Source organism: Phyllobates terribilis, unplaced genomic scaffold (genome assembly GCF_046119375.1).
Source record: "Phyllobates terribilis strain yellow unplaced genomic scaffold, ASM4611937v1 Scaffold_2__4_contigs__length_985480577, whole genome shotgun sequence".
Lineage (NCBI taxonomy): Eukaryota > Metazoa > Chordata > Amphibia > Anura > Dendrobatidae > Phyllobates > Phyllobates terribilis.
Window position 1 is genome coordinate 932,399,530 of NW_027362762.1, and position 22,441 is coordinate 932,421,970.

A 22,441-nucleotide genomic window follows, 5' to 3' on the forward strand; every position below is an offset into this window, starting at 1 on the left:
ACTGTTTTACATTTCCCAAGTCTTTGATTTCGAAATGTTGCTTCAGGATTTTTAGAATGTTTTCTTTATCCCTTTCTTGTTTAAAACAAATCAAAATGTCGTTTACATATATGAGTACATAAATCCATCTATTAATCAGCCTTTTTGTGTACAAGCATGGATCAGCTTTGCTTCTTTGAAATTTTTCATTTGTAAGTACTTCCGTGATTTTGTCATTCCACGCTTTAGCTGCTTGCTTTAAACCATATATGTGTGGCACCCCAGGGGTCTGGTTGCCACAGTAATAGAAATATTATGTCTGAGAGCAAGTGGGAGGTTTCTCTGGTCAGGAGCCCTAAGCATGCAACACGGCCCACCCAGACCGGGGAGGGGAGGAATCTGCCCTTATAAACTGGGTCTGGGGCGGGATTAGGGAGTGAAGTCCCAGACAGAGACGCAGTCTGGTCTGGAGGACAGCAGACACAGGGAAAGCAAGAACTAGGAGCTCTGTAGGAGCAGGAGCAGAAGACCAGGGGCTGGAAGCAGAGACTTAGCTCGCCCTGAGAGAGCAACTTAGTAACCGGACACCGGAGTCCGAGGCTGTGGGGACTGATAAACACCCAGCAGCAGAAACCAGCCGGCAGGGGATTCCAGGTCCTCTGGCCTTAGAAGCCCGGAGGCTCAGTCACAAAGAAGGGACCAGCGCCGCCATCCAGGAGCGGAAGCTAACAGAAGGCCCCAAGTCACCAGCCATACGGGTGATCACCACACGGTATACTCAGGGACGTGGGCTACTTGTAACCGCTTACAGCAAGGTAGCCAGGAAGAGTGCAGATAAACGGGGAGGCCTACAACTCCACCTGACCAGGGGAACTCCTGCTTGCTCGCAGACTGACCAGGCCCCTTATACTAGCCAGTACTCCTGGGAGGGTCTGCTTTATACCATCAGTAAAGACCCTGAACTGCACCACACGTCTCTGTGATTCCTCGCCGCACCAGCACCATTAGTACTGGGACGCTCACACCATCACTCCCATCATCCACATTAGCTGCCCTGAGGCAATACTTCTCCCGTGGGGAGTTATCCCATACTCGGCTGCGCAAACAACATCAGCCTCAGCGGTCTGCAGCGCAGCGGCGGTCCCCACTGACCGCAATCCACAGGTGGCGTAGTCGGACACTTGCTATCACACTAAGACTGCCACTGGTTTGACCACCCTGAGCCACGGACCGGGTCACCGCCACACGGAGACTACAACACCCTAGCATCCTACAAAAAGGCCCGGTTCCGGGTTCCCCGTGCGGCCCAGGGGGTGAGTCATATGCTTTTCTGTAGTTTGCAAACTTTGTTTGGATTTCTTTCATCTTTGAATCCTGGAGGTTGTTCCATGTAAATGTCTTCTGTTAAATCTCCATTCAGAAAAGCTGTCTTTACATCCAGATGTCTCAGTTCTATCGGTTTCATTGCTGCAGTAAAGTTCTTATTGTAGTGTGTTTGACAACTGGAGCAAATGTCTCATCATAGTCTTCTCCATATTTTTGAGAATACCCTTTAGCTACGAGTCTTGCTCGGTATCTTTCAGCTGTGCCATCTGTTTGGTATTTTACTTTAAAAATCCATTTACATCCTATGACTTTTCTTCCTTCTGGTAAATCTGTTAGTGTCCATGTATTTGAATCATGCATGGATTTAATTTCTGTTTCTGTTGCTTCTATCCATTTATTAGCTTCTTCTTCAGGAAATTTAGATATGTCTTCCCAAGAGGTAGGCTCATAGATTTTTCTTATGCTTGTCTTGTATGAGAGACGTTTTGGTGGTTTTCCTTTGTTCTCTCTCATTGAATGTCTTGGTTCTGTGTCTGTTTGTAGTTGTGATTCTTCACTTTCAGTATTTTGTTCTTCATTGATTTCTACTTCTTTCTCATCAGATATTTCTTCAGTTATGTCACTATTGCTTTTCTCATTTTTTGTTTCAACTGAAATCATAATGTCTTCATTTAAATCTTCAATGAATGTCACATTGTTACTCACCGTAACTCTGTCTGTTTTGGGATCTAGGATTCTATATCCTTTGCAATTTTCACTATATCCAACAAATATTCCTTCCATGGATCTGTTTTGAAGTTTGGAACGTTTTTCTGTTGGAACTTTACATCCAAAAACTTTTAAATGATTGACACTTGGTTTCATACCTTGCCAAAGTTCATATGGAGTTTTCGTCAGTTTTCTGGAAAAAAGTCGGTTCTGTAGATATGTAGCTGTCATTGCTGCCTCACCCCAATATTTCTCTGGTAGTTTGGAATCCGTCAGCATACATCTTATCATTTCTGTTAGAGTTCTGTTTTTCCTTTCTGCTACTCCATTTTGTTCAGGTGTGTATGGAACAGTTTTCTGGTGTTCTATTCCATTTTGTCTTAAGTATTCTTCTATTCTGTGACCTGTAAATTCACCTCCATTATCACTTCTGATGACAATTGGCTTCCTTTGAAATTTGTTACTTGATCTTGTTACATAGTCTACAAGTTTATCAAAAACTTCACTTTTGTTCTTAATTAAGTATGTGACTGTGTATCTTGAGTAGTCGTCTATAAAAGTCAACATGTATCCATTGCCTCCTGATGTAGTCACTTTCATGGGTCCACATACGTCAGTATGCACCAAATCAAGTGGTCTTTCGCTTTTCATCTCACTCTCTTTTGGAATAGATATCCTTGTGGCTTTGGATTTTATACAACATTCACATCTTACGGTAATTGAGCAATCTGATATTTTTAAATCTTTTGTCAATTCTTTTCTCTGTAGTTCCCTTATACTGTCAGGGTGTCTATGTCCTAGATGTCTATGCCACATGTGAATACAGTTTTTGTGATCATGTGTACAAACCTTCATCTGTTCCTTTGGTGTGTCAAAATGATATAATTGTTCATCTGCCTTGACTTTGGTGATCACCTTATTTCCTGCAATAATTGCACACTCATTGTCTTTGAATTTTACTGTAAGTCCTTTTGCTGTTAAACGTTTCACAGATAATAATCCGCCTTCCAATTTTGGAACATACAACACATCCTGTACAAGTATCTTTGAATCTTGTCCGAACTTGTTTGAACAATTTAGCATACCTTGTCCGATACCTTGTGCGGTTATTTTGCTTCCATCTGCAAGATACAGTTATATGAAAAAGTTTGGGCACCCCTATTAATCTTAAGCTTATTGTTTTATAAAAATTGGTGTTTTTGCAACAGCTATTTCAGTTTGATATATGTAATAACTGTTGGACACAGTAATGTTTCTGCCTTGAAATGAGGTTTATTGTACTAACAGAAAATGTGCAATCTGCATTCAAACAAAATTTGACAGGTGCATAAATATGGGCACCTCCCCAGAAAAGTGACATTAATATTTAGTAGATCCTCCTTTTGCAAAAATAACAGCCTCTAGTCGCTTCCTGTAGCTTTTAATGAGTTCCTGGATCCTGGATGAAGGCATTTTTGACCATTCCTCTTTACAAAACAATTCCAGTTCAGTTAAGTTTGATGGTCGCCGAGCATGGACAGCCCTTTTCAAATGATCCCACAGATGTTCAATGATATTCAGGTCTGGAGACTGGGATGGCCATTCCAGAACATTGTAATTGTTCCTCTGCATGAATGCCTGAGTAGATTTGGAGCGGTGTTTTGGATCATTGTCTTGCTGAAAGATCCATCCCCTGCGTAACTTCAACTTTATCACTGATTCTTGAACATTATTGTCAAGAATCTGCTGATACTGAGTGGAATCCATGCGTCCCTCAACTTTAACAAGATTCCTGGTGCCGGCATTGGCCACACAGTCCCAAAGCATGATGGAACCTCCACCAAATTTTACTGTGGGTAGCAAGTGTTTTTCTTCGAATGCTGTGTTTTTTTGCCGCCATGCATAACGCCTTTTTGTATGACCAAACAACTCAATCTTGGTTTCATCAGTCCACAGGACCTTCTTCCAAAAAGAAATTGCCTTCGCCAAATGTGCTTTTGCATACCTCAGCCGACTCTGTTTGTGGCGTGTTTGCTGAAACGGCTTCTTTCGCATCACTCTCCCATACAGCTTCTCCTTGTACAAAGTGCGTTGTATAGTTGACTGATGCACAGTGACACCATCTGCAGCAAGTTGATGCTGCAGCTCTCTGGAGGTGGTCTGAGGACTGTCCTTGACTGATCTCACCATTCTTCTTCTCTGCCTTTCTGATGTTTTTCTTGGCCTGCCACTTCTGGCCTTAACAAGAACTGTCCCTGTGTTCTTCCATTTCCTTACTATGTTCCTCACAGTGGAAACTGACAGGTTAAATCTCTGAGACAGCTTTTTGTATCCTTCTCCTGAACAACTATGTTGAATAATCTTTGTTTTCAGATCATTTGACAGTTGTTTGGAGGAGCCCATGATGCCACTCTTCAGAGGAGATTCAAACAGGAGAACAACTTGCAAGAGGCCCCTTTAAGTAGCTTTCCTCATGATTGCATACACCTGGCTATGAAGTTCAAAGCTCAATGAGGTTACAAAACCAAAAAAAGTGCTTTAGTAAGTCAGTAAAAAGTAGGTAGGAGTATTTAAAACAAGAAAATGATAAGGGTGCCCATACTTATGCACCTGTCAAATTCTGTTTGAATGCAGATTGCACATTTTATGTTAGTACAATAAACCTCATTTCAAGGCAGAAACATTACTGTGTCCAACAGTTATTCCATATATCAAACTGAAATAGTTGTTGCAAAAACACCAATTTTTATAAAACATTAAGCTTTAGATTAATAGGGGTGCCCAAACTTTTTCATATGACTGTAAATGGCTTCTTTCTTATCTAAATCATGATCAGTAAAGAAATTCTTGTCACTTGTCATATGACTCTTTGCTCCTGAATCAATAAACCAACCAAGTGATGATTTCTTGTCTGTTACTTTAAATGTGCCATTCCAATTATTCTCACATGAATCGGAAATTGTGTTTTTTACTTTCTGTGTATGCTTTTTATGTTGTAATTTTTGTTGTTCTGCTTTCCATGTGGTACAGTCTTTCTTTAAATGACCTTTTTTCTTACATCTGAAGCATTCTCTTGTCTCTTTATTATAGGGTTTTTTAAATTCTGTAGCTTTAAGAGAGTTTTCACTGACCTTTTCAGTAGAAGAATCATTTCTTTGTTATTTTCTTCTCTGATATTCATCTATTAGTCTTGTTTTCACAAAATCTAATGTAATGTCAGTTTCTGGTCTCGTCTCAAGGGCATTTATCAAGGCTGTATACGAATCTGGTAAACTGCACAATAATATAGCTGCTACATGACTATCTTTAATGTCTTCACCAATAGATCTTAGCTGTGATATCACTTCCATCATTGAGAATATGTGCTTCTGCATGTCGTCATTTGCACTCAATCTCATACTGTAAAGCTTCCTTAATAAAAATAACTTGTGATTCAAGCTAGGTCTTTCATACAGTTTTCTTAATTCTTCCCACATTCCTTTAGCTGTTTCTTCATTTCTTATATGTATTAATTGAGCATCATCCACTAATAAGCTAATGGTGGCTCTCACTTGTCTATTCTTCTTATCCCATGTCTGATTATCTTGATCTGGTCTTTCTGTAACAATTACTTCCCATAAATCATCCTTAGATAACAACATCTCTACTTTGAATTTCCATAACTGATAATTTTCACTATTCAGTTTAGCTACTGTGAATTTCAGTTCTGTGTTACTCATCATCTTTATATAGTCTTACTTGTTTAGAGAGTTGTACTGAAGATATTCTCCTGTTTTTTTCTTCTTGCTGATAGTTCCTGTATGTCCTGCCTGTGTTGAATTCTCTGTAATTATATCCAGCTCCTGGGATCATGAATTCCTCTGTCACTCTGTATCTGGATTTATTTCCTTCTGTTTACAGAGCTTATCTGTGTGCTCCGTTATCTGGGGTAATAAACCAGGATCCTCTTGTAGTGCGGGCCTGTAGTGTCTGGGCTTTAGTGTCTGGGTTCCGGCCTGGGCCCATAACCTGTCGCAGAGTGCATCTTCTTACAGTCACCGCTGTACTTACGAGAGCTTCAATCAGCAAGATATCTTGAGTAAACAGTATTTACTTCATACTGGTTAAACATGAGATACAATTCAGTGTCACACAGTCCGTGTGCTGCTGACATAACACATTCAGGAAAGAAAAGAAAGAACACAGGAAGTAAAAACAACCAACAATTGAGAGCTTTCCTCCCCCACATTTCAGCAAGCATATAACTATATACACTATCGCCATCTGCTGTCTGGTTAGTATAAAGTCCTCTTTTCACTTATAATAAGTTCTAATCTGTTGCATATGCCAACATCATATCTGTACCTGTTTATAGCTAATTAAAGCTTTGTTATGTTGTCAACACGCTTTGAGAGTATCCTGAATGATTCGCTGCCAACAAATGTGCTGCACTGCACTAGACATAAGACGATGAAACAGTTTTTACAACGGAATACATTCCATTGTTCTCTGTTATCAGCCATATCAGGCTGGATGTATAGGAGTCTAGAGACATGTCTGCCCCTGACGATCATCACTTCATGTAGCCGATCTGTGGCTCTGAGAACATTTCATACATAAATGGAAGAATCACATACGTCCATGTCACGCTTAAATTGGCAGATGCAAAATTGTTGTCACTTTTTATGAATGCCAAAAGAGAAAAAAAGGGGATATCAGCTCACCCACCTAGAAGATTGCAGCACGGAGCCAGCAGTGCGACTGGAAGAACAATGAGGAACCAGGAAGATCCAGCTGAGCAATTCTTCTAAAATCAATTGTTTTATTAGGTCAAGAAAAGTTCCAGTAAGACACACATTGCAATGATTAAGAACTTATAGTTCGAAACACGTTTGCTGTTTTCCTCCCAAGGTGTCTTACTGGAACTTTTCATGACCTAATAAAACAATTGATTTTAGAAGAATTGCTCAGCTGGATCTTCCTGGTTCCTCATTTTTATGAATGCACCCGCTATAAGAATTGGTGAAGCTAAAATACACAAATTATTGCCTTGTCCCTACAGATGATCGTTCCTCTGCTGAAACCTGACCTTTATGAAGTCATCCAGGCGGCCATTGGGGAAAGACTCTCTTCTCATGTAGTGACGTGGCGTCTAGAGAAATGTGTGGGTAACACTGCCACAACGAGGAGGGAGACCTGGAGTAAGTAAAGGCTCATTACTGTGTAAGAGTGATGGACTGTGCTGTCGCGTTCCTACCCCTGAAATCACCAATAGCATTGCAACACAGTGTAAATAGTCTTATGCGTCTTTTATATATACAGTATTGTGATAGGGTAATATATAAAGTATAGAGTAAGACATAAGTTAGGTTTTATGACATAAGGTAGTGATTATAGGGTAAGACAGACTTTGGTAAGCATTATAAGTGTAATATGTTTAATGTATGTAAATGTAATGTATAATGTTTGTGAAGGAGACCTGTCAGCTACAGACTGTAGCGACAGAAATAGTTAAAGTTTGGGACTCGCCCATATTGGGAGGGCAAGCCCGCTTAAAAAGGGACTGCTTCCTGATAGGTAGTCAAATAGGGACGTTTGTTAACCAAGTTCAAGGTGCAGTAGGCTGATAGCGGAAGCAATAATCTATTGTTCGGGGCAGTGGGAGGTGGACATTCCTGCAATGTCCGCAGCTCCAGGCTCGATACAGGTGCTTTGAAGAGTGCTGCACATCCTCTGGCATACAATGGAAGATAGACGTGGGACCGCGTGTAGGGTAGGTATCGGATCCCAGGTGTATTGCCAAATTGGACGGGAAATCCCTGGGGCTGACAGACTCAGTAGAGGTAGGGATAGTCCAGGAGGAACAGATAGTAATTCTGGAAATGTACTGTATTAAGGAAAAAAGGAGTGAGAAGTGTTGAGCCCAATACTGCGTGTTACAATCTGATGAACTTGAACTGTCCAGTAAAATTTTATGTGTCGAAACGAAAAGGGTGTCCCCTGATTTATGTGTGGCTGTTCCTGCGGATGGAAGCCTGGAGGCAGCAGAGGCCTGTGGCCTACAAGTGAGTGTGACGCACCCCACACACGACAGCACATTGGGACTGGGACACAATTTTCCTGTAAGGTGTCAGGGTGCCATGGAGCAGCAGCTTGTTCACGGCTACTGCCCTCCGGCACCTTACAATTGTGCTATGCCTTTTCTATAACTCCCATTCACTTCTATGGGAGATAAGGAAGAATGTAGCACAGTCCACTCAGCTGTTTCCATAATCCCGGCCAGATGCACATAGATGCATACAGTGGCGGGAAAAAGTGCTTGCCCCCTTCCTGATTTCTTATTTTTTTGCATGTTTGCCACACTTAAATACTACAAAAGGCGGTTCATGCTCAGAAATCCTCGAATGTGGCTGGATTACAACAATTTTGCAAAGATGAGTGGCCAAAATTCTTCCGGAGCATTTTAAAAGACTCAGTTATCGCAAACGCTTAATGGTAGTTGTTGCTGCTAAGGGTGGCCCAACCAGTGATTAGGTTTAGGGGGCAATCACTTTTTTACACAGGGCCCTGTAGGTTTGGATTTCTTTTTCCGTTAACCAGTTCCCGACCGTCCACTGTAGATAAACGTCGGCGCTTGCCGGGCTCTGTGCAGCGCCGACGTTTAAAAACGGTGGGTGGTCTCGCAGCGCTCAGGACCCCCAGGGTCCTGCAAGCGCTGTGATTCCGGTGCAGAGCATTAGCTCTGACAGGGAACATCATCGGGACCTGATTAGATCAGGTCCCAGTGATGTTAACCCCTTGCTGTCTTCTATATGCTGCGATCTATAGTGATCGCGGCATATAGGAGACAGCAGGAGGAGAGGGGGTCGTCTTACCTCTCCGAAGACCTCCGTTTCCTTCCAGGACCTGGGGTTGCTATGGCAGCTGGAGGTCACATGACCACCTCCAGCTCTGCCATATATGGTGTCCTGTCTGGCTCAGCCTGCAAGCTGAGCCAGACAGGAGACTGACTGAAACAGTCAGGGAAGATCTCATGTAATGTAATATATGTCTATTACATTACATGAGATCAGTGATCAGAAAAATAAAAATTAATGTCCCACACAGGGACTAAGTAAAAATGTAAAAAAAAGTAAAAAAAAAGTTTTTAAACTATTAAAAAAAAAAATCACAAAATAAATAAAAATAAATAAATAAAATATTAAACCAATAAATCCGTATATTTTTACAAAACAAAAAAAAGTACACATATTTGGTATCGCCGCGTCTGAAACAACCCGATCTATAAAACTGTCACACTAATTAACTCCTTCTGTGCACACCGTAATAAAAATAAATAAAAAACGGAGCAAAAAAATATGCTTTTTCATCATATCGCCAAACAAAAAGTGGAAAAAAATGTGATCAAAAAACAAAATAGAAATAAAAATGGTACCGCTGAAAACGTCATCTTGTTCCGCAAAAAAAAAGCTGCCATACAGCTCCATCAGCCGAAAAATAAAAAAGTTATAGCGCTCAGAATAAAGCAATGCAAAAAAAATATTTTTTTCTATAAAATTGTTTTATTGTGTAAAAGCGCCAAAACATAAAAAAATATACAGTAAGTGTAGTATCGCTGTAAACGTACTGACCCCAAGAATAACGCTGCCTGATCACTTTTACCACATGCAGAACGGCATAAAAAAAAACCTCAAAAAACAATTCCTGAATTGTTTGTTTTTGTTAATTTTACCTCCCAAAAAACGGAATAGAAAGCGATCAAAAAATGTCACGTACCCAAAAATGGTACCAATAAAAATGTCAACTCGTCCCGCAAAAAACAAGCCGTCACATGACTCTGTCGGCCGAAATATGGAAAAATTATAGCTCTCAAAATAAGGTGATGCAAAAACTAGATTTTGCAAAAAAAAGCGTCTCTTAGTGTGTGACAGCTGTCAGTCATAAAAACCCGATATAAATCTGGTATCTCTGTAATCGCACCGACCAGAAGAATAAAGTAATCTAATCAGTTATATCACACGAGGAACGGCGTAAAAAATAAATAAAACCAATTCTTCACCTGCTACTGATTTGTTTATTATGTCTCCCAAAGATCGCAGTAAGGCTCTGCTCACATTTATCCTGTGCTCTGCGCTGAGCACTTACACCAGAGTTTCTGTGTAAATCTCTGAAATACGTGAATCAGATGGAACCCATGATGGAAGATTCCCTGTAATGAGGCAGATATAGGCCACTGTGGACGCCGTCTAGCCTGGGATCCCACGGTGTCATTTGTTTTAGGCGTGCATAAAAGTGCGGTTGGCCACAGTTTTGTGCACTTCTGAAAAAAAGGACACCGCTAAACAGAGGCCAGACAGAGTCCAGAGTAACTCTGCTGCCTCATTATAGTGAATGGATCCTGCAGGGGTTTCATCTGAATTACATCACTTGGAAATTTAGATGGAAACCCCGATGTAAGTGCTCAGCCTAGAGCGCCGGATAAATGTTACGTAAAATGTTCCCAATAAAAGCTTCAACTCAGTCCTCAAAAAAAGCTAGTCCCCACTCAGGTCCGTCATCTGTTAAAAATATAAGGGACTTCCAAGTTACTGGTAGGAGAAAGGCTCTGGAAAAGCAAAATGGCCCTTGCCCCCCAAAAGAAATTCAGAAAATTTTGTGCTGCCAAATCCAAATGCCTATTCTACAATAATTTGTTCTCCAATTGTCAAATAGCGCTCCGTCCCTCCCAGATCTCGCCGTATGGGTAAGCGGTATGATACAGCCACATATGGGGTATTGCCACTTTTAGAAGAAATTGTGTGACGCATTTCGGCACCATTTTTACCCATTGCCCTGTGTGAAAATGTAAAATCTGAGGGTAAAACATTTTTTGGTGGTAAAAATATAATTATGCTTTTTTCACTGCCCAATGGTATAAATTTAAAAATTAAAAAATACTCACTACTTCCCTAGGTGAATTCCTTGAGAGGTGTAGTTTACAAAATGGGGTCACTTGTGGGGGTTTCTGTTGTTTTGGCATGTCAGCGACTCTTCAAATGTGACATGGCGTCTGCTGCCTATCCCAGCCAACATAGCGCTTCTTTCTCTTCCGAACCCTGCCGTACACCAAAGCAGTGGTTTTCCCCCATATATGGGGTATCGGCGTACTCAGGAGAAATTGTACAACAAATTTCATGGTGCAATTTATCCTGTTACCCTTATGATAATGCAAAATTAGGGAATGAAAAACATTTTTTATGGGAAAAATGTGAAAATTTTATTTTTACGGCTCAATATTATAAACTTCTGTGAAGCAGCTGGGGGTGCAAGGTGCTCACCACACATCTAGATAAGTTCCCTAAGGGGTCTAGTTTCCAAAATGGTGGCACTTGTGGGGGGTTTCCACTGTTTAGGCACATTAGGGGCTCCCCAAATGCAACATGGCGTCCGCTAATTATTCAAACAAATTTTACATTCAAAAAGTCAAATGGCGCTCCTTCCCTTTAAAACCCTGCCATGTGCCCAAACAGTAATTTGCCTCCACATATGGGGTATCAGCGTGTTCAGGAGAAATTGTACAACAAATTTCATGGTGCAATTTATCCTATTATCCTTATGATAATGCAAAATTAAGGGATGAAAAACGGTTTTGTGGGAAAAATGTGAAAATTTTATTTTTACAGCTCAATATTATAATCTTCTGTGAAGCACCTTGGGGTTCAAGGTGCTCACCACACATCTAGATAACTTCCCTAAGGGGTCTAGTTTCCAAAATGGTGTCACTTGTGGGGGGTTTCCACTGTTTAGGCACATCAGGAGCTCTCCAAACGCAACATGGCGTCTGCTAATTATTCAGACAAATTTTACATTCAAAAAGTCTAATGGCGCTCCTTCCCTTCCGAACCCTGCAGTGTGCCCAAACAGTGGTTTTCCCTCACATATGGGGTATCAGCACGCTCAAGAGAAATTGCACAAAAAAATTTGGGGTCCATTTTTTCCTGTTACCCCTGTGAAAATAAAAAAAATTGGGTCTAAAGTAACATTTTTGTGAAAAAAGTTAAATGTTAATTTTTTTCTTCCACATTCCAAAAATTCCTGTGAAGCACCTGAAGGGTTAATAAAGTTCTTGAATGTGGTTTTGAGCACCTTGAGGGGTGCAGTTTTTAGAATTGTGTCACTTTTGGGTATTTTCTGTCATAAAGACCCCTAAAAGTGACTTCAAATATGATGTGGTCCCTAAAAAAATGTTTTTGTAAATTTTGTTGGAAAAATGAGAAATCGCTGGTCAACTTTTAACCCTTATAGCTTCCTAACAAAAAAAAATTTTGGTTCCAAAATTGTGCTGATGTAAAGTAGACATGTGGGAAATGTTATTTATCAACTATTTTGTGTGACATATCTCTCTGATTTAAGGGCATGAAAATTCAAAGTTTGAAAATTGCAAAATTTTCAAAATTTTTGCCAAATTTCCGATTTTTTCACAAATAAACGCAAGTTATATCGAAGAAATTTTACCACTATCATGAAGTACGATATGTCATGAAAAAACGATCTCAGAATCAGGGGAATACGTTGAAGCGTTCCAGAGAAATTACTTCATAAACTGACAGTGGTCAGAATTGAAAAAATTGGCCCGGTCACGAAGGTGAAAACAGGCTCTGGAGCGAAAGGGTTAATAATAAAGACCTTCATATAAAAACTGCAGTTTGTGTTTACTTGTGTTATCTTTGTCTAATATTTAAATTTGTTTTGTGATCTGAAACATTTACATACGACAAACATGCAAAAGAGTAAAAAATCAGGAAGGGGGCAAACACTTTTTCACACTACTGTATTACCAAGAAGCTGTGATAGTAATCATCCTTTAACTATGGGGGTTGATAAGAGGCCCATGTTCATTATTGTACAGAGAACTGGAGTGCTTGGTCTTCTGAAAAGCATAGAAATCTTTACCAGGTAAAAAAAAAATACTTTATTTTTAGGTTCCGTTGACATTGCCAAAGCCAAAGAGCCAGGTCCAGAAGATGGATATAGAAATACCAAACTGACATCTGATGAAACTATGTCCAGTGGAGCAACAGCCGCTACTCCCATTGTAGGAACCAAGTGCGGCAAAATTGTGGCTTTTCTCGGAATGGCCTACAGGAAAGATTATCCATCTCCTCCTCAGAAGGATAAAGAAAGGTGCGGAGTTCTCCTAGTTGTACTTGTTTTTATTAATACTGAGAAACTTCTATGAGACGACCATATAAAATTGGATTGTAAAATAAAGGGGTGGTCTTCTAAAAGTAAATTCCCAGCACGTGGTGGAAATGTGAAACTGAAAGTCTGGTGTGGATACGGTGGTCTTCTTAAAGAGGTGGTCTTCTGAAGAGGGGAGGGTAACTGTATAATGTCTGTTTACAGGGGTCATCTGGATTCCCTGTCATTGACATATGGAATCCCCATAAATTATGACAATTTGAGAAGGAAGGATTTGCCATGTTGGATTTCAGCACACTCAATCTCTCTGCCCTTCTCGAGAGGGGGTGTGTTTATGGGCGGACATAAAATATTTTTTTTACAGACCAATATCTCTTCTGTACGGACTGATTATTCACATGAGATTTTTGCATACTTGGCAACTTTTTAAGGCAGTTTTCCAGAAAATGGAGGGAAAGAGTCTTACAAAGACCGAATCATAATTTATATATCCATAGGCAAGCCCCTTTCCAAAAATCTATGCCCTATTCCCACCCTGTGTATTCACTTATGGTCACTAGCACTCAATGAAATAGGTTGAGATGCATTTTCTGGGGTTTCTGAGATGTTCTTCTGGGAGTTCATAAGGTTTAATGGGATCTGCAGAAAACCTGTCCTGTTGATAAGAGAGAGGGGGGATTATGAGCTCACCACGCTATGTCTTGTAATGCTGAAGTGGAGAAACTGCTTGACGGGGGCCGGTCCTGCTGGTGAAGTTCAGCCAAAGATTTGAGGAAAGGAAAATAAGAGGCACATCAATGAATGAATAAAAATTATTTCATGCTTTATTGAAGCTTCTCAGATCTGTCCTGTTGATAGCTTATTTTCGCCAGACAACCCCTTTAACGGCTCAAACATAATATTGACTGCATATTCCAAAAATTCTATCAGTTTAATTCTTGTTAACTTGAAGGAATAATAAACACATAAAATAAAAAATATTCAATTTCTTTCTTAATCTCGTCTTTTTCTTTGATCCTCATCTAACAGTTAATACTGTGAAATATATGAGGGAATCTCTGGAGCTCAACCATGTCCCCCGCATGTCAGCTGCAGCAGGAGCCTCTCCCCTATGTCCTGTTTGTAGTAAGACGAAATATAAAATAAATAAATAAATATGTATAAACCCGCCCATATTATGGGGGGGATGCAGGCGGCCGTCAGACAAACATTGACCTGATCAGCGGGAGATTAACCCCTGTGTTCTCTGTGGGATTTCTACAAGACTGTTTCGGGATCACTCAGAAAAAGCTGCAGAATAACAAACCTAGAACCTAGAAATGAATGTGTAAAGGGATCGATAGAAATACTTATAAGGTTCTTCTCTCTTTCCTCTATTCCTAAAAATAGACGTAAATTACTTTGCGCTGATGAGTCCCAAACGACAAATGACACAACTTCAGATGTCATCCAGCCTGGACCAACAGGTACAACTTCTGGGATGTGTAATGTCAGATGTATCACTGTTCTCTAACCAGAAGGTAAAAGAAAAAGGTAAATCCAGAAAATATTTAGCCACAGTCCATAGTATGACAATAAGGACTCGTGAAAAAGCTTCATGTGGACCTATAACATTGATACCCTGAAGTCTCTGCTTTCCTGGTGGAGTTGGACTTACCAACGATCAGCTGTAATCTGCGTGGCCCTGAGCAGAATAATGGCCACATATTAATGCGTCTACGAGTCCTAATAAAAAGGCCTTATTTAAGCTTAAGATACTGGTAGTAACCTGGTGGGGGCCACTGGATGGTGAAGTAATTTGCCCCTTTAACCCTCCCTATGACCTGGTCCTGACCACCATCTCCCTTGCACTCTGATGAACTCTAATCTCCAGCTCTGTAGAGAGAATTGCTGGGTTATTTAGTGATTTGGTTACTTCCCAAGGGGCAGTGCAGTTGTTGTCTCCTCCCCCGAGGAGCTTTATTATTGTTATTACTATTATTATACAGTATTATCACACACCGGTGATGTCACGGATCTCATCTCTCTTACCAATTTCTTATTGTAGTGATGGGAAATGTTCATCAATCCCTTAGAAGAAAAGTCAGATCCTTTGATATAAACACGGCTCAGTACAAGGATCCGGTGTTTGTCTGCTCATCCACCAGCATTGGAGACAAAATAGAGGTGAGAAGATGAGTTATAGAAACATTTATCCTTATAATACCAGGAAATGTGTGGATTTAGGTTTGTATAGGAACTTTGGACAATTTACTTCACTTTCCATTTTAGATACAATTACAAAACAAAAATAATTGAACATTGGCTTTTAAGGGTTTTTTGTCCAGAGATCCATTCATTAACACCAAGCAGAAATTTTGAAAATGACAAGAAATGAAAGATGGATGTATAATATAACTGTGTCTATTGTTCTGCGTTATTCTAGGTGGCCCTGGCTTGCAATCTGCACAAATCAGCAGCCCAAAGTCTGGTGACCACTTGCATCAATGAGCTTTTGGCACAAGGAGCTCAGACTTTGTTTTTCATGCCACATTGTGCTTCTGGGCAACTCTCAGCTGATGTGACTGAAGCTCTAGAGGAAGGACTGGCACGGGGCTGCAAAATAACTGGGGCCACATTATTAGGTAAAAATCTAGAATTTAGCTGCTTATTATGAGCTTTTCCTAATGACTGAGATGTGGAGTATTAGTCATCTGCCCCTCATCTACTGTCCTTGTGTATAGACGGGGCTCAGATTCGCAGGAGGCGATCTCTGTTCCATCATAGAAAGTTACAAGTTATTGAACACTTTATAATTCATTTTCATCTATTCTGTTGCCGTGTACAGATGACAGATTTTCGGGTGACTTTTCAGAATAAGCTGTGCTGTATGTGTACAGGAGGAATAATAGTATATCTGGCCATTATATGATGTGCATCCTGCAGTTTCACCAGTTTTCTCCTTTGCTGGCTCTATCATTCATTTTCAGTTGTCTCTGGGCTAGTGGGGGAGAGTAACTACTATTATGTTTCCCATACACAGCACAAACAGAGGCCGCATTGAAGGCATTATTTTGCATGTAGGGATTCTACTCACTCGGTTATGCTTTGAGTTAGGCACGGGAAGCGGTTTCAGTAAAACGTCAGAACTGGTTTATTAGGACTCCATAAACTGATGAGGACAGGGTAAGAAAACAAAAACTGCCTTTTCCAGCAAAAAGTGAAACATAAAGTAAATAGACCATACAGTAATGCGGGTTCACCCTCTCGGATTAGTGCCCAGCTATTTAGTCCTTAGGCAAACAACACTGGAGGTCTGAACACCTCCACTCACAGACACCGAATGAGACAACTGGTCTCCTTTTAATCTGCCGTACCATGCCCTGGGGTGGGGATATGTGAGCCGCCAGTCCCACATATCTCTCTGACTGCTTGATATAGGGAAAATATATATTCTTGTACCGTGTTAGCCAGTGGATAGAAAAATATTTATATTTGGGAGTCCTCAGTGGTTGATACCTTTTAATGGCTAACTGAAAATATGGTAACAAATTGCAAGCTTTCGAGACTACTCAGGTCTCTTCATCAGGCATAGTATACTATGCCTGATGAAGAGACCTGAGTAGTCTCGAAAGCTTGCAATTTGTTACCATCTTTTCAGTTAGCCATTAAAAGGTATCAACCACTGAGGACTCTCAAATCTAAATATTTTTCTGACTGCTTGTAAACTGAGCCCTGACACACCCAATTAACTCTCTCACATTGTACTTTAGGATAGTGGTAACTTTAGGTTGATATTTTTTGCGATATTATTTGTGAAAATATCGGAATTTTGGTGAAAATTTTGCAATTTTCAAACTTTTAATTTTTATGCCCTTAAACCAGATAGCTATATCGCACAAAATAGTTGATAAATATTTTTTTCCTCATGTCTGCCTATATGACAGAAAATACCCAAAAGGGACAAAATTTTAAAAACGTCACCCCTCAAAATGCTCAAAACCACATTCAATAAGTTTATTAACCCTTCAGGTGCTTCACAGATATTAACCCCTTTACTCCTGAGGGTGGTTTGCACGTTAATGACCAGGCCAATTTCTACAATTCTGACCACTGTCACTTTATGAGGTAATTACTCTGGAACACTTCAACAGATCCCGCTGATTCTGAGATTGTTTTTTCGTGAAATATTGTACTTCATGGTAGTGATAAAATTTCTTCGATATCACTTGCGTTTATTTGTGAAAAAATCTGAAATTTGTCGAAAATTTTGAAAATTTCTCAATTTTCAAACTTTTAATTTTTATGCCCTTAAATCAGAGAGATATGTTACACAAAATAGTTAATAAATAACATTTCCCACATGTCTACTTTACATCAGCACAATTTTGGAACCAACATTTTTTTTTAGTAGGGAGCTATGAAGGTTAAAAGTTGACCAACGATTTCTCATTTTTACAACAAAATTTACAAAACCATTTTTTTTACAGACCACATCACATTTGACGTGACTTTGAGAGGCCTTTATGACAGAAAATACCCAAAAGTGACACCATTCTAAAAACTGCACCCCTCAAGGTCCTCAAAACCACATTCAACCCTTCAGGTTCTTCACAGGATTTTTTGGAATGTGGAAGAAAAAAATGAACATTTAACTTTTTTCACAAAAATGTTATTTTAGACCCAAATTTTTTTATTTTCTCAGGGGTAACAGGAAAAAATGGAACCCAAATTTGTTGTGCAATTTCCCCTGAGCACGCAGATACCCCATATGTGAGGAAAAAACACTGGGCGCACGGCAGGGCTTGGAAGGGAAGGAGCGCCATTTGACTTTTTGAATGTAAAATTTGCTTGAATAATTAGTGGACACCATGTTGCATTTGGGGAGCCCCTGATGTGCCTAAACAGTGGAAACCCCCCACAAGTGACACCATTTTGGAAACTAGACCCCTTAGGGAACTTATCTAGATGTGTGGTGAGCACCTTGAACCCCAAGGTGCTTCACAGAAGATTATAATATTGAGCTGTAAAAATAAAATTTTCACATTTTTCCAACAAAACCGTTTTTCATCCCTTAATTTTGCATTATCATAAGGGTAATAGGATAAATTGCACCATGAAATTTGTTGTGCAATTTCTCCTGAACACGCCGATACCCCATATGTGGAGGCAAATTACTGTTTGGGCGCATGGCAGGGTTTGAAAGGGAAGGAACGCCATTTGACTTTTTGAATGTAAAATTTGTTTGAATAATTAGCAAACGCCATGTCGCATTTGGGGAGCACCTAATGTGCCTAAACAGTGGAAACCCCCCACAAGTGCCACCATTTTGGAAACTAGACCCCTTAGGGAACTTATCTAGATGTGTGGTGAGCACCTTGCACCCCCAGATGCTTCATAGAAGTTATAACATTGAGCCGTAAAAATAAAATTTTCACATTTTTCCAACAAAAATGTTTTTCAGCCCCCAATTTTGCATTTTCACAAGGGTAACAGGAGAAATTGCACCATGCAATTTGTTGGGCAATTTCTCCTGAGTAAGCTGATACCCTATATGTGGGGGAAAATCACTGTTTGGGCTCATGGCAGGGTTTTGTAATGGAAGGAGCGCCATTTGACTTTTTGAATGTAAAATTTGCTTGATTAATTAGCGGACGCCATGTTGCATTTGGGGAGTCCCTGATGTGCCTAAATAGTGGAAACCCCCACGCCAGTGACTCCATTTTGGAAACTAGACCCCTCAAGGATTTTATCAAGGGGTAGAGTGAACATTTTGAACCCAGAGGTACGACAGAATTTGATAACTCTAGGTTATCATATTGAATAAGTTGTCATTACACTGTGTGCAGAATTATTAGGCAAGTTGTATTTTAGAGGATTATTTTTATTATTGATCAACAACTATGTTCTCAATTAACCCAAAAGACTCATAAATATCCAAGCTTAATATTTTTGAAAGTTGGAGTGGTTTTTTTTAGATTTGGCTATCTTAGGAGGATATCTGTTTGTGCAGGTAACTATTACTATCCCGAATTATTAGGCAACTTAATAAAAAAACAAATATAATCCCATCTCACTTGTTTATTTTCACCAGGTAAACCAATATCAGTGCACAAAATTTAGAAATAAACATTTCTGACATGCAAAAACAAAAACCAAAATAATTAGTGATCAATATAGCCACCTTTCTTTATGATGACACTCAACAGCCTTCCATCCATAGATTCTGTCAGTTGTTTGATCTGTTTTCAATCAACATTGCGTGCAGCAGCCACCACAGCCTCCCAGACACTGTTCCGAGAGGTGTACTGTTTTCCCTCCCTGTAGATCTCACATTTTATGATGGACCATAGGTTCTCTATGGGGTTCAGATCAGATGAACAAGGGGCCCATGTCATTTTTTTTTCCTTTTTTAGACCTTTACTGGCCAGCCACGCTGTGGAGTAGTTGGATGCATGTGATGGCGCATTGTCCTGCATGAAAATCATGTTTTTCTTGAACGATACTGACTTCTTCCTGTATCACTGCTTGAAGAAGTTGTCTTCCAGAAACTGGCAGTAGGTCTGGGAGTTGAGCTTCACTCCATCCTCAACCCAAAAAGGTCCCACAAGTTCATCTTTGATGATACCAGCCCATACCAGTACCCCACCTCCACCTTGCTGGCGTCTGAGTCGGAGTGGAGCTCTCTGCCCTTTACTGATCCAGCCTCTGGCCCATCACGAGTCACTCTCATTTCATCAGTCCATAAAACCTTTGAAAAATCAGTCTTAAGATATTTCTTGAACCATTCTTGAAGTTTTATCTTATGTTTCTTGTTCAAAGGTGGTCGTTTTTCAGCCTTCCTTACCTTGGCCATGTCCCTGAGTATTGCACACCTTGTGCTTTTTGATACTCCAGTAACGTTGCAGCTCTGAAATATGGCAAAACTGGTGGCGAATGGCATCTTGGCAGCTTCACGCTTGATTTTCTTCAATTCATGGGCAGTTATTTTGTGCCTTTTTTGGCCAACACGCTTCTTGCGACCTTGTTGGCTATTTTCCATGAAACGCTTGATTCTTTGGTGATCACGCTTCAAAAGTTTGGAAATTTCAAGACTGCTGCATCCCTCTGCAAGACATCTCACAATTTTGGACTTTTCAGAGCCCGTCAAAACTCTCTTGTGACCCATTTTGCCAAAGGAAAGGAAGTTGCCTAATAATTAAGCACATCTTATATAGGGTGTTGATGTCATTAGTCAACACCCCTCCTCATGACAGAGATGCACATCACCAGATTTAGTTAATTGGTAGTTGGCTCTCAGGCCTATGCAGCTTGGAGTAGGACGACATGTATAAAAAGTATCATGTGATCAAAATACTCATTTGCCTAATAATTCTGAACACAGTGTAGTCTTGAGTGCAAGTGCTCGCTATTTGAGTTTGCATTCGGCGCTAAGGTATGCACCAAGTATAGCGGGTGCTCAAGTGACATGCTCGAGTCCCTGCCCCGCATGTTTCACGGTTATTAGACACCCAAAAAAACCCATGCGGGGATCGCTCGTGCATGGCAGGCAATCCCCCACAAGTTTTATTGGGTGTATAACAGCTGCAAAATTTTTGGGGCGGAGACTCGAGCATGTCACTCGAGCACCCGCTATACTCGGTGCATACCCGAGCACCCGATGCAAACTCAAGTAGCGAGCACTTGCGCTCAACATTAGTCGCCATATTGTCGTCATTTTTTTTCTTTACTTCTGAAAAAATCCCAACCCCAACCCTAACCCTAGTCCAACCCTAACCCTAGCCCAACCCTAACCCTACCCTAACCCTAGCCCAACCCTAACCCTAGCCCAACCCCAATCCTAGCCCAACCCCAACCCTAACCCTAGCACAACCCTAAGCCTAGCACAACCCTAAACCTAGCACAACCCTAAAGTTTATTTTTTGCGCCATTCCTCGTGCGGTATATGTGATTAGACATCTTTATTCTTTGGATCGGTGCAATTACAGCGATGCCAGATTCATATTGGGTTTTTATGATTGACAGCTGTCACACGCTAAAAGATGCATTTTTTTGCAAAGACTAGTTTTTACATCGCCATATTTTGAGAGCTATAATTTTTCCATATTTCGGGAGACAGAGTCATGTGATGGCTTGTTTTTTGCGGGACAAGTTGACATTTTTATTGGTACAATTTTTGGGCACGTGACATTTTTTGAGCGCTTTCTATTCTGATTTTTAGAAGGCAGAATGAACAAAAACCAACAATTCAGGAATTGTTTTTTTTTTTTATGCCTTTCTGCGTGTGGTAAAATTGATAAGGCAGCTTTATTCTTCGGGTCAGTACGTTTACGGCGGTACTACATTTATATTTTTTTTTATATTTTGGCGCTTTTACACAATAAAAACTATTTTATAGAAAAAATAATTGTTTTTGCATCGCTTTATTCTGAGAGCTATAACTTTTTTATTTTTCGACCGTTGGAGCTGTATGATGATAAAACATCGTTTTATGTTTCGTTTTTTATTTATTTTTTTTACCGTGTTCACTAAAGGGGTTAACTAGCTTGGCTGTTTTATAGGTCAGGTCGTTCCGGACGCGGCGATACCAAATATGTGCACTTTTATTGTTTTTTTGGTTTTTTTTCATAAGATTATTTATGGGTACAATATATATATATATATATTTTTATTTATTTTTTTTCATTTTTTTTTAATATTTTAACTTTTTTTTTTTTACTTTTTTTTTCACTTTCTGACATTTTTATTACTTTTTCACATTGTCCCACTATGGGACTTTCACTTTTTGCAGCCTGATCGGCTGCATGGCATAGAGAGCAGCAGCTCCCTATGCCATGCAGCCTGTCAGCGCTGCAGAGGGAGAAGTTACTTTGGTTGTGCACTGCGCATGACCAAAGCAACTTCCTGCCTCCTGGTGACCCGGATGTTGTCATGATGACGTCGAGTCACCGGCAGAGAAGGTAAGTATAGCGCTTACCTCCTCTTGCCACCGGAATGCTGCCATCGATTTCGATCGCAACATTTCGGGGGCTAATGTGCCGGGAGCGGTGCGGGACCCCTCCCTGCACATAGCACCGAGTGTCAGCTGTAACAATCAGCTGACACTCGACGGCGATCTCGTCCGCACAGCTTGTGTGCGGGCGAAATCGCCAGGGCGTATTAATACGTATCAGGCCCATAAGGCCCAGGGCACTGATACGTATTAATACGCTCTGGGCCAGAAAGGGGTTAAAGCAATGTGGAAAGCAATAATGAAAATTTGACTTTTTCTCACAAACACAATGCTTTAGCCCCAAATTTTGTATTTTCA

General features: G+C 40.3%; 1 protein-coding gene across 2 annotated transcripts in view; it reads left to right on the top strand.

Annotated features, from left to right (window-relative positions):
- LOC141237437 (trifunctional purine biosynthetic protein adenosine-3-like) overlaps positions 1–22,441 on the top strand; it is a 94,415-nt gene that overhangs the window by 42,353 nt on the left and 29,621 nt on the right. For both annotated transcript variants that reach the window (XM_073668341.1, XM_073668342.1), the window contains exons 10-14: positions 7,034–7,172; positions 12,933–13,134; positions 14,542–14,618; positions 15,200–15,318; positions 15,578–15,776. In XM_073668341.1, coding sequence (XP_073524442.1) covers positions 7,034–7,172; positions 12,933–13,134; positions 14,542–14,618; positions 15,200–15,318; positions 15,578–15,776 — 736 coding nt within the window. The remainder of the gene's footprint in view (positions 1–7,033; positions 7,173–12,932; positions 13,135–14,541; positions 14,619–15,199; positions 15,319–15,577; positions 15,777–22,441) is intronic.